Here is a 27,510-nt window from a genome sequence, read left to right on the forward strand (position 1 = left end):
CAGCACCAAAACACTGCAAAAATCATAACAGATGGAAAAACTGTCACTGAATTTGAAGTATAAAATGGATTACTTGACATTTAACTGAGCCTGTCACACCACTAGCCTGGAAAATATCACTTGACCAGAATGGGTGAAATGGACAAATTTTTAAGTGTCTGTTCCTTTCAACTGCTAGAAGCCTTGAAAAGCAGAATGAGTAAACTGAGTATGAGCAAATATGAGTAAATTCGTAAAAAAAATTGCTTCTACCCTGATCAACCTGTGGCACTAAAAGAAGCAACAAAAAATATCAGTTCACCAGAAACTCAAAACTGGGAAGGGAAAGAAAGATGATGCAAGTCTTCCCAGCAGCAGAATTAAACCAATAAACCCCAAATCCCTCCAGGCTTTTTAATTTTTTACATTTCTCTCATACAAAAGCAATACATAATAGAAAACTTAACTTCTGTTCTGTTTGGGTGAGCCAGGAAGCCTTCTTGCCTCATGTAAATGGAATGGCAGCTAGGCACTTCTGAAAGAAGACGACAATACTAATCAAAACACTGTCTGTAATTAAAAGTGTGCAGGTTATCAATGAGACAGGCTGCAGGCAGAAGAGCAACAAAAAGGATGCAAGTTACAGCACGGGGAAACCTGTCAACACACAGTTAGCATTTCAGAGCAGCATGCACAAGGCATGGCAGAGGAGGAAATGATAATGTGAGGATCACAGACCCCATCTAATTTCGGCACTTGAACTCGAACCTTTACTGTAATCAACGTTGCTAAAAGCTGACTCCCATGACAATTACATTTTAGACCATTCACAGACCAAAAAATCCACAGAAGACTAGTAATATTTTAAACCCTGTACTTGTGTTTCTATGTAACTAATGTGACCTAACATTTTTAATCAATTACACAGAAAAGGCTGCCTGTCACTGGAGACTTACAAACTCTGCATTAACACAAGGAATGTCAGAGGGAATTTTGAGTATGATATTGATTTTTAGAATTTGTTTAAGAATTTAAAGTATTAATGAAATTTTCTGCTATTGCTAAGCATTTAATCTAGGAATTCAGATGCATCTATTTTACCCTCCACTCGTACACCCTTAAACAAAAAAAAGGCACACACACCCGAAAAAATTACTGTGCACATTTTGAGTAACACAGACATTTATTTGCCATTCCCCACCTTTACTCAAATCTGCAAGAATAATAAAAAAAAACCAAACAGAACTAATGAAAATTGTGTACTTGAAATGTCTTTCCATTTTTAACCCATGTCTTGCACTGTACCCAAGTAGCCACATCCTGTGCACTGGGACTTGCAAACAGAAATACGCCATAAATGTTTGCTCTTCTAGACTACATTTAAACCACTTCTTGGATATCAAAAGTCCTGCTTAACAAAGTCTATTTGATCTTGTGATAAACTCCTACCCTAAGCTATGCAATCTGTTACCAGTAACTTGTAACTCTCAAAGAGATGCAAACAGAGGTCGAAAGAGCAGACACTATTTTTCCAACACTGCCTACAGACTCTTTCAGGCTGTGATTCCAAATTTCACTGTTCACTGGCTGGTGATGAGTATCAAAGATCTGGCACGATAAGAAAATGAGGTTTTACACTGACTTCACAAAACAAGTGAAACACGGGGCAGTAATAATAAGTTTCCTCTAACGGTCCACGGTCTTCCACATCTGTGCTGAACTCTTCATTACCTCCTCTCTCGATGAAACGCCCAGTGCCTGCCTCCTCAGGCCCCGAGAATCTCTAACATCTTAAGACAGCTATTCTGAGCAACCACAGGAGTAAGTGATTCAGTGATCATCCGAGTCAAGTACAGCTCTGTAGACTAGAAGTCAAGGCTATTAAGTAGTGGTTCACCTGCAAGGAATCACTCATGTTAACAAGTAGATTGAATGTTAAGGAGAATGGAAAAATCTACGTAAAAAAAGAGGAAGTCGTAGAACTGAAACAGATGCTACTTTCTATTTTAGGTAAAAAAATCACTAGTATTGGCAGCAAAACCCTTTTTGACTCATGAACTCCACTCTTGGAAAGTGATACAGCAGAGTACCCGGAATAAAGAATTATGCACACATCCACAAAGTTATGTTCTTAGCCAATTTGGGGTTTCATCTCCCATGCTTCTAAGTCAATTATAATTAACATCTGGAGTCTTTTTAAGGCAAGCATTGTTTGTACCAACATTACTTAATCTTCTGGTTAGCTTGTGCTTAAACAGCCCACAGAGGACTGAAAAATACAGCAAGGAAGAGTTTATTTCTCGTAAAGTAACTACAGCCTTGTTATCCTAAAGTGCTATCAGTTAATTTATGACTATCAGAGTGGGTCAGACTCTAATCAAATTGTAGAAACATTTCCAAAGTGATTATTCAATCAAATGACTAACATGGTTAATTAGGAGCCATAAACATTGCTCTGAAGTTCATCAAAGTAATGACTCGCCCAGAAAAATTACTGCTAATTAAATTGCCTGCTGCTTTCATTTCTACCTTATCTAATAAAAAGTCCAACCAATGAAATTTAGCATTGCAGTTTTAAATTGTACTAAATGCTTGACTAAGACCCAGAAGTATTTTTACAAGCTAAGCGGAGCTACTTCAAAAGAAAACATTTTAGTGCAGAAATTACAGAGCAATTATATGTTTTCTTCTCCTTAAAGCATTGTTTTAAGACAACAAATGAGACAGAAGTAGGCATACAATACATCCAGGGCAGGATTCATGTGTTTGTGGTGACTGTTTCTATCACCTTTTAGCAATTTTTAGTCTTTGAAAAAACATGTGCCTGGATTAAGGACACAAAATAAGCTTACTTCAGGCTTTTAATGAAGTAATTCACATATTAAAGTTACATTTCCTCAAGAACAGCAGAGTCTCTTTAAGAAAACAAAAAACCCCAACCCTAACTAAAAACATGGACACCTAAAAAAATTATTTATCTTTCTTTATTAATTTGAAATACTAAGAGGTCATTCTTTATTGCTTCTCTTCCTAACAGCAACACAGCAGTCATCTTAAAACAATTAATATGTCCTTATATCATGTTGATTTGAAAACATCTTTTCCCAGTAGGTGTTGTTTTAGAATTATGTGTAATCTAGACATTGCAGAAATGACTTCTCATATGGGACTGTCACAGAGAAAAATACTGGAAGTAAGCTCTGCTGTGCCTTCATGAAAATACATCCAAGCAGAAAAAGCCCAAACAGACCTCCTTAGGACAAGAAAAATCTGCTACTGAATTTAGCAGGCACAGGTTCTAGGTTTCATTATTGAATAAGACCGTTGAGGGGTCCCTTGGTAAGGAAGTATTTCATATTATCATATCAGAATTTAAAGGGTTAGGTTGTCTTAGCCCTGTATAACTCAAAGTGGGTAAGGAATCTTTAAATCCTCTTTTCCAGTTGTGTTTCAGAGAAAAGGACCACGTTTCAGACCCACAATCACACCCTGAAGAGAGACAAGCAGAATTTCAGTTCACATCCCTAGCCAGACAAGACACAGGGAAGACAAAGCTTCTGCAGGCAGCGGGATGAAGTGACCGTCTTCTGAATGAAGCAGAGTAAAGCAGGAACTGGTAATCTGAACCAGTTTCTGACCTTACATAGCATTCCTAACTGAAGGACATGCTGTTACGTTACACTCTACCTCTGAATTACTTTTTAGTTCACTTTATCAACATCATCTGAAGATTTGGAGGCCCAAGGTATTGCATTACATATGTGCATGTGCAGAGAGAGGGACTGGGAGATTGAGGCTTAGAAGGTGTGCACAATGTGAAACAGGGTGGGTGAAGAAGTCAAGCTACCTGCCTAGCCTTGCTATCTATGTGGCAGCTCAGGTGAATGCAATGGTGCACGGGTGAGTTACTGCCTTATACAGTGAGCCTGCTAACAAGTCACCCAAATTCAACCAAACACCTCAACTCATGTGAAAATTTATATAAAAACAAAGGTATAAAAGTGATGACACTAAAACTGCAGAGTTTGTCCATTTATATAAACATGCTTAAACATGTTGTGCCACTTGTCTTCCTACAAGCAAGAAATACACAATACAATACATGCAGATTCTTTCCTTTTGTGCTATGAGGCACAGAAGGGCATGCCCAAACCCCTCAGATAGCTTGGACCCATCTGGCTCCCACATGCCACTCACACAGGTCAGCCTGATTCTGTGCCACACACTGTGAGTGTGCCAGTCCTCCCCTCGGTGCCTTGAAGAGCTTTGTGCTTACTTGAGCAATGCAATCATTCCTCTGGAACATGGAAAAGTGGCTGGTGCAGTGGGAGAGATTTTTACCAAGTGCAGAGCCAAATGTAGCCTTTTTAAAGGAAGATGTTCAAGCTAGAACACATCATACTTTTGGCCTCAAAATTTAAAACATCACGATCACACTGCAAGTAACTTTTCTGTTTGTGGATTTCCAAGAATACTGACAAACTGTTTACAAAGGAGTGCTTCATCCACCGCTGAAACGTATTTAGCCTCCTGGTGGAAAGCAGCTGTTTACCACCACCAAGAAGCTCTGACCAGCTAAAGGGTGAATAGCAATACTGAAATCACTGAAAAGACAGATAAGGCTTTTTATGCAAGAAAGGCAATTCTTCAAACCAGACTGCAACAAGCAGCTAGGGTGGCACCAGGCATCCCAAAGAAAAATGCATGACCTGTGTTTTGCAGGGAGAAATACCAAATGCTTCTTTTTGATCATGAAACTTATGATCTTGTAAACTTGAAGAACACATTTAGATTAAAACTCGTATGTCTCTATTCAGAGAGACATGCAGGTAGAAATACTAGAACTAATCAGCATTTCCGTGTACTGCAACTGCTGAAACACATTTCACAACTCAAATGCTGGTGGCTCAGGTTTTAGTTCAACCACCTTTAAAAGCACTATCCCCTCAGAAGTATGTAATTACAACGGAGACCTCCAAATCAGTAAAAACCCAGCAATATGAAAGTCAGCATTAAATTTTCATTAGCAGGTTCAGTATGAAAAATGCAAGTAGACTGAAGTTACAGGGGTGAAAATTGTCACTATCATCTCTAAAAATCAATCTAAAAATAAGTATTATTTTCCCAATTCATTATGCCATTTAAAACATTCAGAATGGAAGGTTTTGTTCATCATTTTGTCTGTCACCAGTCTTCACAGCAGCAATTAGGGGAAAAGAAAAATAATCTATGAGAATGTGCACTCACATATATACACAAAAAAAAAAAAACCTAGATAAGTAAGATTTGTTTAGTTTAATTTCCTACATCTCACTTGCCAAAAACCTACAGGAGAACTACATTTGGCCCCACCAGCTTGTGTCTAAGTGGAATTATTACACACATACAGAAAAAAAATAAAAGCCAAAACCTTAAGCAAACAGCTTCCTTTCCACAACTTTGGTTTTTAGATCTATGACAACATCTAATGCATTTTCTGAGACCAGATGTCAACAGCCTGTCTAGGCGATGTGTAACTTTCTATGCAGCAGAACAGGAAAACAAAGGCTCATACATTCAGCTCTGAATTGAAATTCCACATGGAAGTGATCTTTTGAGCATACTTTAAAATCACGCATTTGCTTTTATTAACCTCAGTAACTGTAAAATGTATTTTAAACATCACTTCCCTTTGAATTCAACAAAAGACAGCAGTATTTTCTCTCTTCCTTGCTCCTTTTGTTGATAATCCTACTGCAAAAATGTCTGTGTTGCTTTTTCTCCCCCGTCCCATCCCCTGCCTGTAAAATCGAAGTTGGACAAACACTGCACGGCTGAAGTGACATATTTGAATGGAATTCAGACCAACCAGTTCCTGTTTATGTTTCTGATTTGAGAATGTAGCCTTCTCATTCACTATACATTAGAAACACACCAAGGCCATAAATGGTGTCGGGTTTCAGGCAGGCAGGGCCAAGGAGCATTAATCATTACTTTAAGGCAACTGGCAACAGCAGCAGCTGAGGGAACACTACACCCTTCAGCTCTGCATAAATGGACATTCCAGGGTTTGGTGTGTGTGGGTTGGTTGTGTTTCCTTTTTTTTTTTTTCCCCTTCAGCATCCATTTTATGAATGAAACTTCAGGCTGCACAGAGTCCATTCATATAAAAGCTAGGCTCACAGGGCTCAGTCTCCCGGGATCAATCGGTCTTGGGTAAGGCTGATCTGACTGGTTTAAGGCAGGCTTCAGCCTTCCATTACTGATTTAAAATGCAGCCTGTGTCCATTTGACCTGCGTTAATGCACAAAGAGTAAATCCAGACTGTGCTCTCAATCCTCAAATCAAATCATTAGCCAGTGCCACTTACTGTAACTGTAGATTTAGAGGATATTTATCCGTTTCTTTGAAAAACAGGGACTGCAGGACAATTTTTCAGATCGTACTGTCTGCTTTGAAAGGCAACATAGATGCATGGTCTCCTGCCTGTATGCTCACATTAACTTGGTATTCATGTTTTCCTTTGTTCGTTAAGACAGTATTACAAAATTAATTCTATTGTAATGACAGATTTCTTTCAGACGGAAATTAGCGGATACAGAAAACCAGCTGATGGAAGCAAGTGAAAAGTTAAAATTCTGTCTTTCACAGCAATCTTCTGAAGCCCAGGTTTCCCAAGTTTCCCCCTCAGATGCTCTTATTTTCCACTGTCATATCATCAACAGCAGATTTGTGTTTTAAGGGCAAGTACAAAGTGCAGTGCAGCTTAACTCCTCAACGGAATCCATGCTCATTCACTCAAGCAGCACAGCAAAGACAAGCTCTTGAAACAAGAGGGTGAAGTATTTTGAACCACAGAGACTTGGGAAAACTGCAAAACCAAAAACAAGGACGGACTTCCTAAACCTACTCAACTCCAGAGCAAACCTCTACTCCTTTTCCCTTTCTGCCTTTATGCAGCCGGATTTTAATTGAGAACAATTGTACTACTGTGTAAAAGAACTTCAGGGCCATAAGGAGATGCAGCTTCGAAATGTGCATACTGAAGCACCATATCCAGTAAAAGGATAGTCGGTTCTGTTTCACAGAGTGTTTTATAAAACTATGCTCAAAAATAATGCAAACATCTGCAGACTGACAACAAAAACAAAACAAAACAAAACAAAAAAAGGAAAACGTAGAGAGAATTTGAGTAAAAGATTAAACAGCTGGAGGATTTAGGAAGCAAGATCTCAATGAGTCACACAGACTAAGAGTATACATGTAAATTGTCTACAGAGATTTAGAGGTGGTACATTAATACCAAGGAATCATTTACGATGAGCCAAAGAAGTGTAGCTATGAGCAAGGGAATGAAACTGATCAAAGGGAAAATTTAGGCTTACGATCAAGAAATATTTCTTAACTGTGAAGTCTATTAGTCTGCGAAACAATCTTCCAGGGGAATAACTGTAGTAATAATACTTAGCATATTTTCAAAGCACTGTAAAAATTAGCTAATATAATTAGCTAATATAATTAGCTAATAAGAAGTGGAAGCATCATGAGTTGTCCCTTTAAATACTGCACTGGTCAATGTACTAGAGAATATCATGGAACAAGCAATCCTGCACTGATCCTGGCAGATAAGATTTCCTTTTTTTTTCCTTCACATTACCACCTTCAAATGTGTAAACCTTGGTTCCAAGAAGTATAATGGAATATCAGATTGTTGTTTAAAAAGAGGAAAGCGAAAAAAAGGCAATCTGCAAATAAATGTACTCCCAAGAAATATTTTTTTTCCCTTGAAATCTTAATTTAAACATTCACACTGTTCTGAAACTTCTTAAATTTAAGGACATGTGAGGCAATCTCTAGGGAAGAAGGTACTACTATGGATCTTCTTCCACATTAACTCTCAGTGATTTTCTTTTCAAAAAACACATTAGGAATTTGAAAGGAGTCTTGCTTTTTATTCTGTTCCCAGTCATTTGGTAAATAAACATTTATAACACTGACAGCAGAATGCCAACAACATCCTACACCTGTAAAAGCAAACTCAGGAAGGGTTAAGAAGTGTCATTATTACAACTTCCTGTGCAACCTTGATACAACCCCTTTGTTGCAAATGGATTATGATACAGCCTTTTGCTTTGGCACTCTTGTCTCTTGAGCGCACAGGTCAGAACTGTTTGGGAGAGAGAGCACCACGCTCTAAACAGCTTTGCAGGTGGAGCACCTGCTTCATTTGTTACAGAGGCTGGAAGTTGTGTACCTAATGAGGCAGAACACTTGAAGAAAGGAAAAGATGACCTCCAGATTAATACAGCTGAATGGTCAGTTTTAGGCCCCAACAAAGCCCATTTCATCCCCAACAAAGTTTTCCAAAGCAGTCACGATGCTTCTGCCATTCTTTCCTATTATGTATTTCTTATTTTTGCAGTGCTTACACAGAGACCCTAATCTTCAAATAAAGTCCCTAGGAGCTGAGCTTTGAACATATGTAATACATAATGTTCTTCAGAAATTATCCAGTCCTAACTGGGTACCCAAAATAAACAGGTATATATATCTCTGATGTATCTCTCTGCCTCCGCTCATCTCTTTTAACAGAGGGGCAGTTCCCCATCCATTCTCACATGCCAACGCAAGGTATTTATTGCTTGTGAAGGCTCAGGAATTTAAGGGATGAACAATTCAGAAAGCAAGACACTAACAATTCTGTTTGGATAGTTAATTATTCAAGTGACGCAACTAGTATTTTGGAAGTTAACTTTGGAAGTGATACAGACAGAATTCAAATTTTCTAAGGTCCATTCAAGCGTATTAACAGTGAGGCTACCCTGAAATACAACCGTAAGAATAACCCTGCTAATGCCTCTATCCTGCCCATGAATGCCTGAGCAAGTTAGAGGCATTATCTGTTGAGATACGGATTTCAACAGACAGATTTCTGGCAACGAGTAGTAAGCTGGCAAGCAACAATTCCTCCCCTACTTACCTCTAACATCATCGTGTGACAAATTTTGAAGTTCCCAAAGACATGCTCACTAAAGAACTTTCCAACCAAAATAAATATTTCAACTAGTCAAAATAAAATATGATATAAACTTAATAATTGAGGACGTCATTTTAAAACCAGATCTTTAATATTAATTGATACATGCATAGCTAGAGTCCTACCTTAGTCTATATCAAATATACTACATTAAGAAGGGAAGATAAAGCCTGAAAAGAACCTGCATAAAAAAGGTGTCCTGAATTAGGAAAAGAACCTGCATAAAAATAAAGCCCAGAATAGATGGGGTATCGCAAGTTTGGCCTTTTTGTTTAAGTACCTGATTACATGAATTGAATTCTAGAAGTGCTAAATGCACAAAAATGCCCACTATTAGCCCTTCTAAACGCCTTCTGGAGCATACTCATTAACGATGCAAAATCTTAAAGCACTCCATGTCTCTGGCTGCATCTTTGTGTTCAAAGTTGCTAGATATAGCATCAAGTACTAAATACATCCAACTGGCAGCCTTGGGAAAAAAAAAAATAAAAGAGTACATGGCAGAAAACAGAGTCTGATTGAACACATATGATGCACTGTGACTTCTAGAAGTGTGGATATATAAGAAGGAGCTTCTACTCTGTTGACATTTTTCTTTTTCCATTATCTCAAACATTCTGCAATAGAAATTGCATACCTGCAATTACAATTACAACTAATTGATCTGCCATTTCCAATGTCATAATTAATGTCATGTTTTAATAGAGTTATAATCATCCCATAATAATGCTTTTCATTCACCAGCTTCCCACAAAGTATAAAAGTATAGTGCACAAAAGCAATGAACTTTTATGAGACTCTTCCAGAAACATCCCAAAAGGAACATCTTGGTGTATTGCAATGAACTTTTTAAATACATTTCTATATTCTTAGTTGAGCTGCAATAAAATACCATGCAAAAAAAGGCTTTTCACTTTGGCATTCCTCCTTCCCTGAACATCCATAGGTGAAAAATGAAATCAATGATTCAGTGACAAATACATTATGTTTCCTAAGGGGTTATTTAACATACTCTTAGCAAAGATGGAAAATGATGGTTTCTAGAGAACAGATGGCAACAAAACAAAATACCAACAGACCACAGTTGTTGACTGCAATTTATGGAGTGTACAGATGTGTCAACTTAAATGCAGATATTCTGAGGCCAATAAAAGTACTTCCTGATACCAACAGATTAATTTTTCATGACCACTGGTTACACAGCTATTACTTTTTTAAAAACTAATTATTCACCTACAAAAGAAACAACCATTTTGCTTGAACGCCGTTACTATAAAGTGGAATGTTGATCTTGCTGGCACATAAAAAAAGGGGGGGGGGGGAAAGAAAGATATGACAGGATTGGATACAAGTTTTCACATCTTCCTTTTGGAATAAAATTTCCTGCTATTTTTCCATAGAAAAAATATTCCAAAGAAAGATGAATGCTATCAGCCAACCCAGACTTAAAGAAATAGTATGCAAGAAGGAGATCCCACTTCCTAGCCAAATATGAAGCATGCTTACAAAAGGGCCTTTTTTCCCCCTTCAATTTAGTAACAGCGCTTGTGAAGGCTGCAAGGGACTGGCAGTGCCTGAAGCTCCAGTCCCCTATTTATTATCTGTTGCCACATTAACTAGGCAGTCTCTCCCATGCTGTTCAGTAAGATTAAAGATACACAACTGCCAAAGACATGTATCTCAAAACCTTCATCAATAAATGGGTGGAGGTCTAGTTCTGATCCTTGTAATATGAAATCATTTTCATCTTGTCTTATGTTTCAGCTTGGAGAACTTAAATTACCTAAGGATTGGTTCTTTGCTTATCAAGAATAAGACAGGAGAAAGCAGCTCTACTTTCCAAATTCTCCTGTTCTAACGTAGAAATCAGCTCTAAAACTAGAACTTTACATTAACGATACCACAAAACAGCCCACTAAATAGAAAATGATAGGTTAGCTACAGAAAAGACAACAAAAGCCAGTTCTAGCTTTATCAAATTGCAAGATAGTCTGTCACCGGCTAAACTTTCAAGGGAGACCATTTGCCTTTGGCAAATTAATGGCAAAAACATCTAGGCAGAGACTGAACAAGCAAGAAAGCACTGCAGGTACTGCAGAACCCAGAGGAAGAGTCAGACTGCAGTGAAACAGTACCACCCCTTCTCCCTGCCCAACTCAGCATACAAGTGTACAAAAGTAAGGTACCCTCCTCCAGAAGCACAGTAAGGGCTCACAGAAATCCCTCCCTTTCAACAGTACAACTTACGCAGTGCAGGACAGAGGTAAAGACTGAACAGATGCTGCAGAAATCACTTACACCAAAACTGAAAAACATGTTTTGACTGCATTTTCTGTGCTCCATACTGATCAACGGTTTACCCCACCCAGCCCACTCCATGCTGTTATAATCTCAGCTTCTCTCCATACCACCATTCCAGCTTTCTTCTCCTTGTTACTTGATACTTGTTACTAAACTTCTTTCTGTCTTCCCTAATTCTCTCTTTTCCCAAGCATAATATCAATATTATGTTTAAATTGTGGCAAACATTTACAATGTTATTCCCTTGATTTACACTTTTATCCTTTCTATTGCTTTTCTGTTTTGACCAGAAGCTATTGAGAGCAGCCTCTGCCACTGCCTCCTCTGCTTTATACTGTCCATAGAGCAATAAGGCTCTATTCCAGTTGCCACAATCATAATAAACATTATTAACAGCAACAGTGTATTTTCTACATCAGCAACCTGGCATCACAGATTATGTACCTCCACAAAACACAGCAGTATGCACAAACTGAGAAGCTGACACCAATTTGGCTGATTCTTCTCCCTCATTGGTTTTATAGCTGTATAAACCCCACTTCAGCGGAGTTACTCCTGATTTAAAGTAGTGCAAGCAAGAAGAGAAAGAGTCCTCTATTTCTGGCAGACAAATGAAGGAGCTCGTAAAAATGGAGCACACAAATTCAGAGGTCACAGATGAGAGAGTACAGAACAAGCCCCTCTTAAGCAAAGCTCAGTTTTGTACTCATGATTTTTTCTTCTCTGGTTTTCTTAACCTGAGCACTTTTTGGACAGAGAGCTCTGGAAAATGAAATCCTTTGCAGAGCAAGCAATGGTGGCACAAGTCACACTGTACCATGTAGCAATCTTACTATTGTGTAAACTATCTCAGACAAAATTTACTCTGGAAGACTTAGAAGCCAAAAAAGCAAGTTTCAATTTGTACAATCAAAACACCAATAGCACTGGCTTAGATTCATATATTACTTTACTATGCAGAACTAAAGGAGAGTCTCACCTACCTGAATCATATGCAAAATCTCTAGGTTCCTGTTTAATCATCAGAGGAGGGGGAAAATTTTGACTGGCTGCACTGCCAACCATCGCGTTGTGTTCATAAACTGGATCATGGTACTCCTGCTTAAAACCTTGAGGCGGGAAGGGGATGTTTGGTTCAGACATCTGGCGCTGATATATTGGACGTCCTTCCCTTGGCATTGCAGGCAAAGGTGGGAAAGAATTGCAAGGCTCAGAGAGCTGGCGGCGAAATCTAGGACACAAGTTAGAGGAGAGGTCACGTAAAGGGCTTGAGCGACATTCCATATCCCAAAGATCATCACAGGTCATGGTTAGTACTTGTATCACTTTTTCAGTAGCAAACATTCCGCTTATGAACATTCCAACTGCTCCCATCAGGATCATTTAGCAACAAGCAAAGAAACAAAAAAGCCCACCGATTAACACCAGCTCCGAGACAGGTCCCCACCACCATCTGTTTGGCTTTCAGTATCTTCTCTCAACAGAAGACGCAAACAGGTAATGCACCAGAATTAAATCAGCAGAAAGACTGACATCGTACTGCAGTAAGACAAAGGAGGCTTGGGCAGAGTTTTTGTTCTCTCACAAGCATTAGCAACATATTGCTTGTGCTCTAACCTACTATTACCATTCTTACTGTTACACAGAAACCATCCTGACCACAACAAACATTCTGAATAAAGAGCACTGTCTGCCATGACACCTGGAATCATTCCAGGGTGAAAGTCCACAGTATCCTCTCAGGGATAGTGCTGTGGGAGATGTACCTGCAAGGCTGGCACTGCATTCCAGCTCTAATGGGAAAGGAATGTAAGCACCTGACAAAAAGGAGAGGCTGCAAACTTTCGCTAAAAGAAACAATGCCTAATAATTCCCCTCCTGCCTTAATTTGTTCCCTTGGTCATTTCTAAATGAAAGAAGTCACCCATACAAGCCATGCTGCCACTCACTACTCCCAAATGCTCTTCAGTAGGCATAAAATGTGAGAATTCACTTTTAAATAAACTTCATTTACATGCAACACTACTCAAGAAATTATGCTTGTTTTTTCTTCCATAAGACATAACTACCTGAACTAAAAGGCCTGAATGTAATTACTTGGATAGCTGCAGGTTCAGAAGCATAGAGACGAATGTAAGGATGCTACTTTTCTACCATGCCCTGATCAACAACACAAAGACAGCCTGTCATCTCCTGCAGATTACCACAGTAACAGTAACCACCACTGCAGTAATACTTTGTCTGCACTAAATCACAGCAGATGCAACTTTCTTGCAGCAAATTGCCTACTAATCCTGCTATTACTCATCATGGACAAGACACACTTTAAAACAAACAAACAAACAAACAAACTGCAAACCAACAAAAAAAAACAAACACCTCAACCCTGTCCCTGTCTCTGCAAGTGAACTGATCATTCTTCAGCTCCCTGTACTCTGGATCTGAAAAAACTTTGGTTCACACAAGCAAAAGCAGATATTCCCTTGGAGAAAACTGGGTGAGTGTAGAAGAATGCAGGGGTTTGACTGCACAGGCAATACAATCCTTGACTACCAACTCATACCACATATGTACTATGTGTTTCTGAAACAATTTAAACTCTACTAACATCTGTCATAATACTGCTTTGAACTTCATCTGACAAATAACTACTATCATTGCTTAATTACAAATACCATGGGAGCTACAGAAACTATTACAATGTAGTAGTGGAGACAACATATTTAATTTTTTTTTAATGCTTCTGTAATGTAATATTTTGCAGTAGAAAGAGTACTGCACTGTAGCATTGGGTTTTGCAATTCCACCTACACCTGCAGAAAATAAACTCAGAAACTCAAATGCATTATGAAACAGTTAAGCTGACTGGCACTGCATTCATTTCCCTCTTTTCCTTTTTTCATTAGCCAAAAAAAGAAGCAGAAATTATCATTAAGAACTGTCAAGGAGTGAATCAGAAAATTGCAACTTGAAGTTAAAATAAGAAACAGGCTCACTCACAAAGCCTCAAAGGAAGTTAATAATACTTGTTGTACTGGAAGCTTTGTATGGAATCAAGCCATTTGTTTATACAAGTGGATTTGATTCCTGTTGGTTCTTGTTAGGACCACTTATCGTTTGTATATTCATGCCCTGTATGAAGACGTATGGGCCGTATGTTCTAGATACTAATGCTATCTTCTGCCACCAATGCATGTTCTAAAGAAATACGCCCCGAGTTACAAATTTATATATGAACTCACATAGGTAGGTCATTTGTTTCAATGACATTTTCTGAATACACTAATTGTAGTAGCATATCACCGTATAAATCACACAGATTTGAATTTCACAAAAAATATGAAGTACACATTTGCTTCAAGCTGGAAGTGAGAAGATTCGAAATAAATCAGAAAAAGAGGAAAAAAGTCTTATAATTGTACCTTTCATTAAAAAAGGAGAAAATTTTTTTTTTTTTTGGCCTGAGTCACCTATTTTGACTTGAACACATGATGCTCTTTTACAGAGGGGAAGCATTACTGCAAAATGCCCCAAGGAACACAAATTTCAAACATTGGGGTGAGAGGGACCATGTAAAGAGCTTACAAAGCTTGTGCAGAGCAAGTGTTATGTGTATAGAAAAATATACTAAGATGTATGCAAATCTCTATAAATACTCACATTAAGGCTGACATATACCTTCAGTACTCTCTTTACAAATTGCTCCAAAACAGAAGACTTTTTCATCTGATAAATCTTACTACTACTGTCTGCACAAAAGTCATTTAGCTTCTGGAGATTTCAGTCTGCTGATAACTTGACTTTGGTGTATATACAGATACACATTTATCCACTATCCTGTAATCAAAACTGCTGCCTCATTTCAACTGGGGGCCTGCGTGCTTAGGCCACAGTTCACAGCAGGAGGGAGAGGGGGGAAAGATGGTGACTACTGCAGCTGAAGGGGACAATCCAGTGTTTCTTCACTGCCAAAATGGCTTGTAGAAAACCTTGGGTGGTATTTAAAGCTATCTTAGCAGAGCACACAACAGCAACATAAACCTTAGAAACCCCCTTCAGAACCGATCTGCACAAATCCCTGGAAATAACAGCCCTTACTAAAGCAGAAGCTTGCAAATCACACTGCCAACAACTGTGGTTATCTTCCCAGGTGCTTCTTAATTTGCTGATTTTCAAAAGCCAAGTCAAGTTTCTGAACATATGTATGTCTTTATATACAGCTAAAATTTTACATGCTCAGAGCAACCACATAATAGAGCACACACAAACAGGCTCATGTGATAAAGGTGAGGATAAATAGAATTTCACAAGCAAGTGTTTGGTCTCAAAAATCAGGGAAATCCACTGACTGTATCTGCTGCACAACTGAGCTAAGACAGTCAGTCAGTTGTCTGGGGATTTCTAACGTATCAAAACAAAACAGGGTGACTCAAGGACAGTTTAAGCTTTAATACTAGTCTCTAGCTCTTGTGGTTTTTACTCTGAGTAATGTTGTGTAAGCACAGTTTATGCTGGCATCTTAGTTTGTCTGAAATACTACATTTCAAATGGGGTTGGAAAAATGATCCACCCTTCCAGAGAATATTCTGAAGCAGTAACGTAACATGGACACTTATCTCTTTCTTAGATAGGTGAATTGCTTAGCAAGAGGCCAGGTATTTATATCCAGGATCATGCCTGCTAGTGACTTCATTACCTCGTAGGGCTTAGTAGCCTCAAGTGAATCACAGAATCACAGAACAGCCCAAGTTGGAAGGGACCTTGAAAGACCATCCGGCCTAATCTTTGGGAATCATGAAAAACCATAATCATGGGAAAGGGAACCTAGATGAGATTATCTAGCACCCTGTAACCACCCTCACCAGACAGAAGCAGCAGGTCATTAAAACTCTGCCACTGCTAATATGAACTCCTACTGAAGTGTACTAAGGCGGGTGCCAGTCTCTCATAAAACACACGTATTTTTGACAATCTGAACCTTGCTCGTTTTCACCTTGGTCCCCCAAACCAAAAGGGAATAGTTGTGGGCAGGAAGACAGTGCTAACCTATATAAGAGACCTGCACCCACAACTGAAACACTTTCTGTACGGGTCCCTCACGTGTTTTGTCTTTTACCTGTGGTCCATAGGGAAGCTGTTATCTTGAATGGACTGGGACGGAGGGAGATGGGTAGGGAAAACCCGGTCAGGCTTAGGAGTCTGAGCTGAGTTTGGGGAGGCATGGTGCAGTGGTGACACAGGAGTGCTGGATGGCGTTGGTGGGTTGGAGGGCCTCATTCCCACTTGTGGCTTCTGATCATAGGCACTATCAGTAAGGCAAAGGGAAAAAAGGTCAGGTTATTTTCTCCAAAGGAAAAAAAAAAAAAAGAAAAGGTAGCATCTACAGTGAGAAAAAACAAACAAACGTCACATATGCTTTTCATTTATCAGATTGGGGCACAGGAATTCTCTATTTTACGTTAAGAAGAGCACAGAAAAAAACATGTTAAAGGCAAGTGGTTCAACGCAGCATTTTCTTCTCTGGGGCACAGATATGTATTTTTAAACTATTCAGTCATACAGTGACATTCTAACACGAGGATTACAAAATACATAAAAGTAGAAGCACCTGGACTAGAGCATGAATAGCCAGCAGTGCCTGTAAAGACTCTTTTTCAGAGCTTGCACAAGCCACAAAGTGAGACAGTAAAACAATACAGCTAGAGGGAAGGGATAACAATGGTATGTTGCCCCAGCTACCCACACAAGGATGACAGCAGCCTCTCCTGACAGGATCCCTCTCCCCCTCGCTCCCCCCCAAAAATAAAGTGCTGGTGCTACAAATATATAGATGCTATTTTCAAAGGTGTCCTGAATTAGGAAACAACTTGAGTACACTTTGGTCATCCCTCCTTCTAAACAGGAAAAATGCAGATCTTAGGCAGACACTATGCATGAACTTGCATACTTGCTTATATCACATACCCTAGCACCCATCAAATCTATCAATGTATGCATTTTAATTTTTGAAATCAAAATTACTCCTCTGTGACCAGCCTTTTTTTTTTTTTTTCTTTTTTCTCCTTTTATAGCCAAAAAGTTAAATGTAAATGCTTTAAGTGCTAACAGTTTTGGTAGCACATTAATGAGACTAAGAACTCACAAGCTAGATAAAAGATTCTAAAATAGACTGAAATGCCAATAAGAAATCCTTCACTGCTGACACTAAAGGAAGGAGTGATACGTAAGTGCAAACCAAAAGAAAGTCAATAAAGAATGCAGTGTTATCAAGCCCCTCCACCACCCACAAATAAATAAAGTTTTCATTATCTATCCCTATAGAAGAAGATAACTTGTTTTTGAATAGGTAACAAAGATGCAAAGCCTAATGAAATACTATTTAAAATTGTAATCACCCACAAACTCACGCAGATAACGTCTGCAAAACTTGTCAAATACCTAATGCATTGCTCAGACCTGTCAATCTCCTGCCTGTTAGACAGATCTCTCTCTTTCCCAATGTGTGCAATGCATTTTGAAAGTACTTCCAACCCAACTCGCAGAAAACTAGACACTCCTTCCTTCTACTTCAAGCTTGCACCCTGTGTTTTTAAACTCTTGCCATCTCCCATGGAGAAGGAATGGAGAATATGCATTTTGATGAAAAATGCTGCTTTAAAATGGTTATATGTTTGATACAATTGTAAACAACTCCATCAGTGTTCATCAGCTAAATGCATTATCTCATCAGTCTGTTATCTGCTGAAGAGGTAACTTTTGTAAGATCACTACTGTGGTTTTATTACTCTTTAGTCAGTCCTTATTTAACTCAGCAGTTCTCACTGCAAACATGTTTCTGATTGCTTTACCTGACATTGTACAGGCACTTTTCCCCATAACTGAACTTGAATGGTTGCTCTTGACTGCAAGTGGAGCCAAGTTCCGAACATGGGCTATGGGGTTCCTTCTTGATTTTCACAGGGAGACCATGAAAAGCCACTGTAAAGTGAAAGAAAATGTAATTAAAACCCAAGTACAGTATTAACAATGAGCTTTCTCAAGTAAGCTAGACACTTTTAATTAAACACAATTAATTAAACCACTGTAATACTAAAAACAATAAAGGAAATAAACATTTCAAGTATTTCTTTGGGTGTCAATTGAAAAATAGACACCAGAGATCTTTGCATTGGTTATTAGCACTTTTATTGTTTAATAGAATGATGGCCAGGATCCCATCTCATTAGCAGAAAAATAACAGCCCACTTATATTTGGCTTAACTACTGTAAACGTTGTCAGAGGCAAAATACTTCCCAAGCACCAAATGTTTCTAAGTAATATTAGTGAGGTAGCTTTTAGCTATAAATGCAATACTAGTTCACTTCAAAGAGTGACACAGAAATTGCTTCAATTTTATCACCAATTTTTGACGCTATTACCACAACACCATAGTTTGAACATCACACTCTAGCCTGGCACACACTTGTACCTCCATAGAAATCTACATACACGCAAGCAGTCCCTGTACAGGGAACCTCAGTACAAAAGCAGGACATTATTATACACCATCAAGTAGTATCATGCCCCTTCCCTTGCATCTGAACTTAGGGAAGACAGTTTGTTACACACTATCTATTTTCTGATACTAACGCACCTGCATACATATGCATGTGTTTGATGGGGAGGGGGAGGTAAATGAAATGCTGTCTAAGAAGCCATCATCAGAACTAACAAACTCTGATTTGTAAGAATCTGTGAGTAAGATCTAGATTCCAGATTCTCACCATGGGTTTTCCCACGGTTGGGCAACATTCAGAAAACATTTTCACAAATGGGTCCTCCCATATCCTATTACATGCCAGCTTTTACTATTGCCTTTCAGCTGAGACATCCACAAGATAGCACTGCTATTTAGCCACATATTTTCACAAAACTCACAAGAATTGTCTCTACAACTGCTACCAAGCTACTATATTTGATGGTTAATAGTCAGTTACCTGGAAAGACTACAAAGGAAAATAGGTACATAAATACAACAGGCACATCACAGTAACTTAAGAGACAGAGATGAAAAGCAGTGAATGTCACAACAAGGAAAGAACTTTTTTCTGTGTAAAACGGTCTGAATTTGCACTAAAATAAAAGACCATACAGACTTCTTGGATAAAGACTCTCAAATTTTAACAATGCAACCCAGTCAGCTTTCCACCATAACTGCAAAGCTGGTTGACATCCCGTTGTTCGTTTCATGTTTGCTGGTGAATTTTTGCTGCTGACTCTCCTTGCGTGTCTTGGTCAGATAACACATGCCGTGCATTTAACACACATGATGGACCCCACAACTCCAGGACAGTGGCTCCGATGCAAAGGCAGGCAACCTCTTTGACTTTAATCAGAGAATTAAAATACAAGACTTTTTTAAAGCCAGTAACATGTATTTGCACAAAGGCCACATGCTGCTCTATCTTTTAATTTATTTATTTATTTATTTTAACTTTGCTACTTCCTCAGAGTTAATCTGTTATGAAAAATTACTTCCCTTATTTATTTTTAAATAACGGGAGTACAGAGACTCCCACACCACAGCCCTGTGTGGAGAACTGGCTGGGTATTTCATCACAGCGCTGAGAGCCTGAACGTCTGCTAACAGGCAGTTTTCCAGCTCACTGGCACAGGCACAAGTGAAAGCAGCACATTCATTTTGTGCAATTTGCTTTACCTTCCCACATGGAGTTGGTGCATGTAAAAGGCTGTTAAGTACTAAATTATTCCTTATCAAATCACCATCATCTGGAGTCATGATCAACACTAATTAAATTACTTTCACTGAACACGGCTCCAGCCTGCTGCCTCGGCTGCGAGGTACATTTTATTTTGCTTACTGTACAGTCCTAGCAAGGTACAGGGCACAGTGCTAGAAGGCATCTGTGCTGTAGTTTTAATTAAAGTTTACCTCACCTTCCTCCCAGCTTTATAAGCTAGGGTAAAGTGTATCAAATCAAGTAGGTTAACACCTTCATTTCATTTAGGGGAAGCATTACAGTCCAAAGTGATTTTATATTAGATCTTTATCTTAACTAGGGCCAGGAAGATAATGTAGCTGTAAAATTTAAAGCCTTCCTCGGGCAGTCCCCTGACACAGTCACCATGCTAAGCTTTATCTATAACTCCTTAAGTGTACACTTTCAGAGGTAGAAAGGAAAAAAGCCTGAGAAAAATACTTCCTGCATTTTCGGGGGGCTTTCTTGAAGGCTACTTGACCTTTCAAACCACATCTTAAGTGTGGCTGAAGATGACAGACTTATTCCAACACTAAAATTTCAAACATTCAAAACAGTTCTCATATCATCACTGAAACCCTCCTCCTGTCACTCTTCATTTTAGTGTGACACTCATAGTGTACCTATTAAAACAGATTTGAAATATACACCATTTTGCTAAGCTCAATTTTATATTATGTTTTCAATCCATTTTATTTTGAGGAGAGCAAGGTTGCTTATTTATACAATCCAATTTTAGTGCAGTATATCAAGCTACCAACACATCCAAATTAACAAAATGACATTCCAAACAACTAGATCCCCACCGCTTTTTTCCTCCTGATGGCAAATTCACTTTACTTAACCCCAGAACAGAGTCTCAACCCTGTTAAAGTAACGGGCACTCTGCCTTAATAACGATCTTATTAAGAAGTGACCAAGGGCCAAGATTTCATCCCGAGTGATTACTTACAGATAACTACTTCCAAACTTGAAAGACAAACAATCTTACAACGTGTATTCAGATGGATGGCTTCAACAGCTCATCTCAGCTACTGGGGAAAGTCAGGCATATCGGTATCAGAACGGACTCAATCCACAGACCCTGTCTGGAGCTTCTGTGAAGCCAAATGCAAATATAAGACAAGCAGGACTGCTGCCATCTGTAGCAAACTGATTGAGGTATAATACTTTCCTGCACGCATATTCTCTGTGCGTAAATATATCTGTATCTGCAGAGTAAGATGGCTCGCGTCTTACGCATAAAGTGCTATTGTACAGACCTAGATTTTATACAAACCAATAATAATGTCCCCACAAAGTAAACTCACACAGAACACGCAAAAATACAGGGTGAAACCTGCTATCCCTCGTTCTGAAGTGCTGTTCTCCTTTGCTATCTGTCAACAGCCTAATCCTAAACATTCTGCTCATGACACCCAGTTTAAATACAAAGAACGATTTTATTAAGAAATCTGAATTTAAAGGACAAATAATTTTGTTTCAGAGGGGAGTGTTTTGTATATTTTCTAGCCTGAGAAACAGATAGAACTGAATAATTTCTTTTGAGAAAGCTCCAGAAATGCACTGCATCAAATATAAAAGCAATAGTTTAAAATATTTTTCAATTCAAGAAATGACTGCTCAAGACGAAGAAGAAACAAGGAATATTTCACATGAAATTTCAAATCATTTCTGCTTTGAGCAAAAGTCATAATTTTCAAACTTCATTTTCCTGCTTCCAAAACAAAATAAAATCTGATTCTATTTTCTGAAGAAGAATTAATTTAAGCATATTTTTAAAAGGCATGAAATATTACTAGTAATTCAGTGATACTGGCTAAGGGCAGGCGATTTTGACTCCACTGACCAAAGTGACAAATATGTGTTATGATCAACACTTGTAAGGCCAGAGCATTTATTATATGGTACAAAGTCAACTGACTGCAGCAACCTTACTTGTGCTAGTGAACTCTGATGTCTAGTAAGTGATACTACATTTACATGTATTAAGTCCAAGGACTTTATGTATCTGCAGAGAAAAGAAAGTAACCAGCAAGTCACAGTAAGTCACGCCCAAAACATTTCTGCTGCATGTTTCTGAACTGCTTTTCCTGAGCATTTATGCTCTCAAATCACCCTCTAAACCTGATATAGTAAATAAAGTAACTCATTTTTATGATTTACTGAGGCAAAACTGTTAATATGCAATGTTAGTTTAGACAGATCTCTTGAATGCATTTAAATAGAGGGGATTTGATTTTCTTAACAGCAAGATGAAAAGACAGAAGATGTAAAAACATTTAAATTAATACCACTACAACTCCAGATGCTAGCCTGACTGGGGTGACCCAAGCAGCACTTGGTAAAATTTCAAAATCAAGAAAAGGCCCCTGTACTGATAAAGCCAACACTGACACACTTTTAAATCTATCTCCCAATATACACAGAAATGCAGCAGGCACTTCAGATACATCAGTCTCTCTAAGATTCTTTACCAGTACATTTACCTCTGCCAAACCCTCCCCTTCCCCCAGCACACAAAAATCCATTACTAAAGGGTCTTATCTCAGCTATCAGCACAGAGTGCCTTTTATGGAGCCATTAAACCATTTCTCTTGTTTACAGTGCCTGAAGAAAGATGTGAATTATGTCTGTGACAAAACAGGCGATAACATTTCTAAACTGCTATCAAAATGCAAACTGAAATACACTTAAGGACAGGGATCCTAATTTGTGTTTTTGCAATTTTCCTCGCTCACTATAACTTAACAGCACTCACCTGATGATTCAAACAAATTATTTATGCTGCAAGTACAACAGGTAGGCATTTTAATAAAAAAAAAAAAATCCACTTTCAATAAACGAACAGTTTATTACAGGGTTCATCAAGGAGGGTAAAGTGCTGGTTACTTCTCAGGTGACAGTAATCACCTAGGTGCTCTTATCAGTAGGCATTTTAAAAAAATCCAAACACAATATTGTGGGTTCATACGAGGCCTGAAATGCTCGATTTCTCAAACACCATATGAACCATACGTTCAGTACAGGTATTTGCATATCTGATGCATTGAGCTACAAAACTGACCTTCTAGGTTAACAGAATGCATTTACGTGGGAATGCCAGGCTTTACATGTATTTTCTGAAGAGGTTTCAAAAACATATATTTAACTTATGGAACAATAGCTTTCTGCGTTCCGGAGGCTATTTATTTCAAGATCATTATAATTTGAGCTACAGACTTTTGTAGATACTCTGAATTTCAATAACCATTTAACAGGCATTTGATTAAAGACAAGGGGATGCAAAAGCAAGGTGGTCTTTCCATTTCATTCCACTATACATTAAGATGAGAAATTCTGCCGCTAACCTTTGGTATGCATAGGAGGAATTAGCTGAAGCAGGTGTCAGACCCTGCTGACCATTCCTTCGTACTCTGGAGGTTTCTGCTGCTGCAGCTGAATGCAGCATGCAGCCTCATATACTAACAAAAACTGAAATAAAAACATCATGTTGGAGAGGTGACAGATGAAGCGAGGTAGGAGGATAGACAGTAAACGCTGGTAACTGAGTCTTTCCAGCTAAATTCTGAATTAAAGCCGACACGCACAGACCACTGCAACAGCTGAAGACAGAACTGACTGCAAGCATGGATGACTGAGGCAAGATCTGCAACTGCTTTCACCCCAGGCAATCTCTTGCCTAGGCAATGGCAAAAAAACCCTTTTGTTCCTGACCACTGCAACAGCTGCAAAAATGAGCAAGACTTGAAGACTGTGGAATGATTTAGAAGTGGCTGAACAGATTACATCTACACTGACTCCACCAAGTTCTTCAACCATTTGATCTATCAAAGTCACCTCTATCGGATTTTAGCTGAGCTCCAGTCAACTGGATTTCATTTAGGTCCCGCTCTCTGCCAGATACTGTAAGAAGCTGGTGACAAATCGGATCTATGACACACAGAGATGTATCATCACTGTGGTTTCAGAGGCTATCCTGGCAGTTTATATAAAAACTGAACATATGAACATAGACAAGAGACCCCAGCTTTCACTACCTCACAAACAAAAGCTGCTAGAAAAGGGAGAATGGGAAAGGGGGAGGAATATCTAAGAAATCCTGTCAAGTAGTTTCTTGAAGTGTATGATCTCCATCCTATGGGTGCATCTAGAAAACTAGAACTTGCTTGAGAGGCAGAATTCGGCCATACAGACAACCGGCCTCCATATAGTCCCACTGCATGGTGACCAGTCACCTGAAACAGTCTGCATTTGTGCTTGGGTGCTTGTGTGTGTGCAGACGGAGTCAAACGGAAGCAAGCATACCAAATGCGCAAGCATGCCTCTGTGATGATACATTACGTACGGTCAACAAAACGTGTGTAATACCATTAAGGGCAGTAAGTGTTTTCTTCTTCAAATGCATATATGTAACCAGGAAGAAAATGAGGAAGCAGCATGCAGAAGGAATAAATGTATGAAAATTCACTGTACAAAAACCTAGTTCTTTCCTATGTGGCGGCCTGGCTTTAAGTCCAGGGAAGGAAAACGAAGGATAGCTGGTATCACAGCAAATGCTCTGTCACCCCTCATCTCAGTGCTTTCCCTGAAAGTGGAACTTCATGACGGGGCAGTACTTGGCAAACCCATTAGACATGATTCCATCAATTCAGTCTTTGCCTTGGCTTCAGATCAGATCCTTCCAGCCCCTACTAGCTCAATAGATAGAAACAGCATGGGACCTCATTTTTTGGAAGCTAGTTCTGAATGATGAGCCCAAGCACCAGCTTTCAAAGCCAACTGGCAAGAACAGAATATGTGGGCAAGATGGATCTATTTGAGAACCTTGTTTAACAAAAAGAAAATACCAGCTTTGAAGTAATCTGTCACCTTTACTGGAAAATATGCAACTACAAATGCACTTTAATAACAGTTAGAACTCACTCTGTGAAATGAAGCAAATTGCTTATTTTCTCTTACAGCCTAAAGCATACAATACGTTGCATGTCAATTAACGGTCTACTTGAATACTGCATTGCATGAATGCTACAGAATAGTACAGTCTTTAAAATCCTCAGGGGGTGGGGAGGAATAGGGCATAAAGAATAAAAGACAGCCCAAAACTGTGAGATTTTATCCTCAAAGTCTACATGGACTGTTCTGAGATGACATGGTATGAAAAGAAAAAAAACACTGATTCTGAATTTGTAGCAAGCAGGTGAGAATGAACTGCACTGAAAGCTGGAATTTATTCCTCCTCACTATGACAGAGTTTCAAGGTGAAAATAAGAGCACATTTTCTCACAACTGATATTGGGAAGTTCTGGACCTTAAAAATCTTCAGTAGTGCATTCGCATCAACAAGCACTGTTTGTTAAAATAACTTTCTTTTGCTTTGGAGTAAGAAAGGGTTTTGGTTGGGTTTTTTTATATTTATTTTTTTAAAGCAAAAATCATTACAGATTACAGACTAAAAGACAAAACTCAAATATTGATTAAAATAGATTTTAAATTAACTGAATCACCTGTTCACATCTGGACTATGTTACTTCTATATAACCACCATAATTCTTCCCTATCTTTACTATGATCTGGTGTTAACATAAACAAAGCCTTTGAGGTTGAAATAGAGAACAGGACAATTTCACAATTTTACAGCACATCAAAGTTGCATCACTCTCCATAAAACAGGTTTATATGAGGGCATTTGTACACAGGGAAAAAGTGACCAACAAAATCATCATTACTATGCAGACCTATGCCACTTCCCTACAGCAGAGCTTATACGACTCCTAAACAAGACACTCCTGCCCCTGTTCTTCTAGATTCTTCCTCACAATGGAAATAAATATCATACTTTAACTGAAACGCGTTTTTCTAACACTTGTGTGCTAAGATCTAAAAATCTTTGCCAATTTAGCTATTTCTGGGCAGCTAACCCAACCCCCCCTGCCACGACAGATGCAGCCTTCCTGAGAGGTGGAGGAGTTCCCAGTGTGGAACAGAGGGGTACAATATTAGAGGTTGCACCCATACAGCTTAATAAATGGTTCAGTGCTATAAATCCCCATTTTTAGTGCAAGATACCCCTCATTTGCTTGTCTGTGCAGTTGCGATTTCTGAAATATTCATCAGAGTTACTGAGGGTACACCTGCAGCTTTCTGATGCTGGAAGTGCTGGAGGCACCACTGAGATAATTCAGATATTTGTAGCCACTTGGCTTCTTATTTAAAAGGACCATGCTGGTTGAAAAGTGAAGTCTGCAAGTATGTTCAGTACAGCAAAAAATAAAAGGGTAAACCACCTGGCTAGAGAAGGAAGGGGAAGAGAAGAAGCTTTCAGTAAATATCAACCTACACCCTAAACACCATGAAGGATTAATTCCAAGAGGCTGCTAGTAAACACATTGTTAGGACACTATTGGTCCTTGGGCCTAAATTATGACTACATTTGGGCAGCTGCTAATGAGCTGAACTGCCACACAGTGTTAGAAGACACTATCTACTCTTTTTGCCTCTGAGAAAAGGAACAGTTCGGCACGATTTTGGTTAGCTGACCCATCTTCTCCACCCCCAAAAGATTTCAGCTTCTAGTTAAGAATTGTGTGGAAGGTATTTTCATGCAGCAGGAGCTGCAGTTACTGACACCGTTTCTCAGCCTCTGAAAGCAGCAATCTCACAGAAATGCTGTCACAGGCATTGTTTTATTCTGATTTATGTTCCATTCATTCATTGCTTTCCTTTCTTGCCAGACAGCTACCTGTCCAGCTGTACGAGACGTGCAGTAGCAGGCAGCAGAGGGGAAAGCGCTGCTGGAGGGGCTCTGCCTCCCAGCAAGTACCTCCAGGGCAAAAGTTAACCTGCTGACAAATCCCATGGACACTGGAAAACTCTGAGAAGAATACAAGGAAATTTGCAGAACAGTGGTGGGAGGGAGAAAGGGAGGATTAAGCTAGGAGCAGTAAACTGGCTTGCTTTGATGTCTGAGGAAAATAGGTGAGGCAGGAGGAAGAGCTCTCCCTGTCCCCCTGCCCCCAAGAAAAACAGAGGCTTAGGGTTCGCTGGAGGAGGAAGCAGTAACATAGTAAAAACTAAACCAGCTGGGTTCTGCAGCAATTGATCTAAAAGCCATGGACAGCACAAGATGATTGGGGAGGGGGGGGAAATCTGAAGTATTTTTAATCCCTTTATAATGGATCTGCAACCTCCAGGACCCCACAGAGAAACAGGGCTGCTCCTCATCTGCATTAGCTTTCAGAATTAAAACTCTGGAGAGCTTGGGGCATTTATGCCTACAGTTCCTTATAATGTACAAGGCTCCAAAGGCTCCCAGGCAGGATGCAAGGAAAGGCAATCCACCTTTAGAACTCCTGCTAAAGAGGAAGATCTTAATGTAAAACCAAGCCTGGGAGAAAACTTAAATTGTATTCCTACCTGGGAATTATCAATAAAGTTAAATGCAAAGAGAAAAG

General features: G+C 39.0%; 1 protein-coding gene across 3 annotated transcripts in view; it reads right to left on the bottom strand.

Moving 5' to 3' along the window:
• Nucleotides 1-27,510, bottom strand: part of ETV1 (ETS variant transcription factor 1) — a 66,352-nt gene that overhangs the window by 15,115 nt on the left and 23,727 nt on the right. For all 3 annotated transcript variants that reach the window (XM_065666230.1, XM_065666231.1, XM_065666232.1), the window contains exons 6-9: nt 18,145-18,274; nt 16,413-16,601; nt 12,280-12,527; nt 446-514 (exon numbers count right to left, since the gene is read on the bottom strand). In XM_065666230.1, the coding sequence (XP_065522302.1) occupies nt 446-514; nt 12,280-12,527; nt 16,413-16,601; nt 18,145-18,274 (636 nt within the window). The remainder of the gene's footprint in view (nt 1-445; nt 515-12,279; nt 12,528-16,412; nt 16,602-18,144; nt 18,275-27,510) is intronic.

The sequence above is a fragment of the Lathamus discolor genome, chromosome 2, assembly GCF_037157495.1.
Source record: "Lathamus discolor isolate bLatDis1 chromosome 2, bLatDis1.hap1, whole genome shotgun sequence".
Classification (NCBI taxonomy): domain Eukaryota; kingdom Metazoa; phylum Chordata; class Aves; order Psittaciformes; family Psittacidae; genus Lathamus; species Lathamus discolor.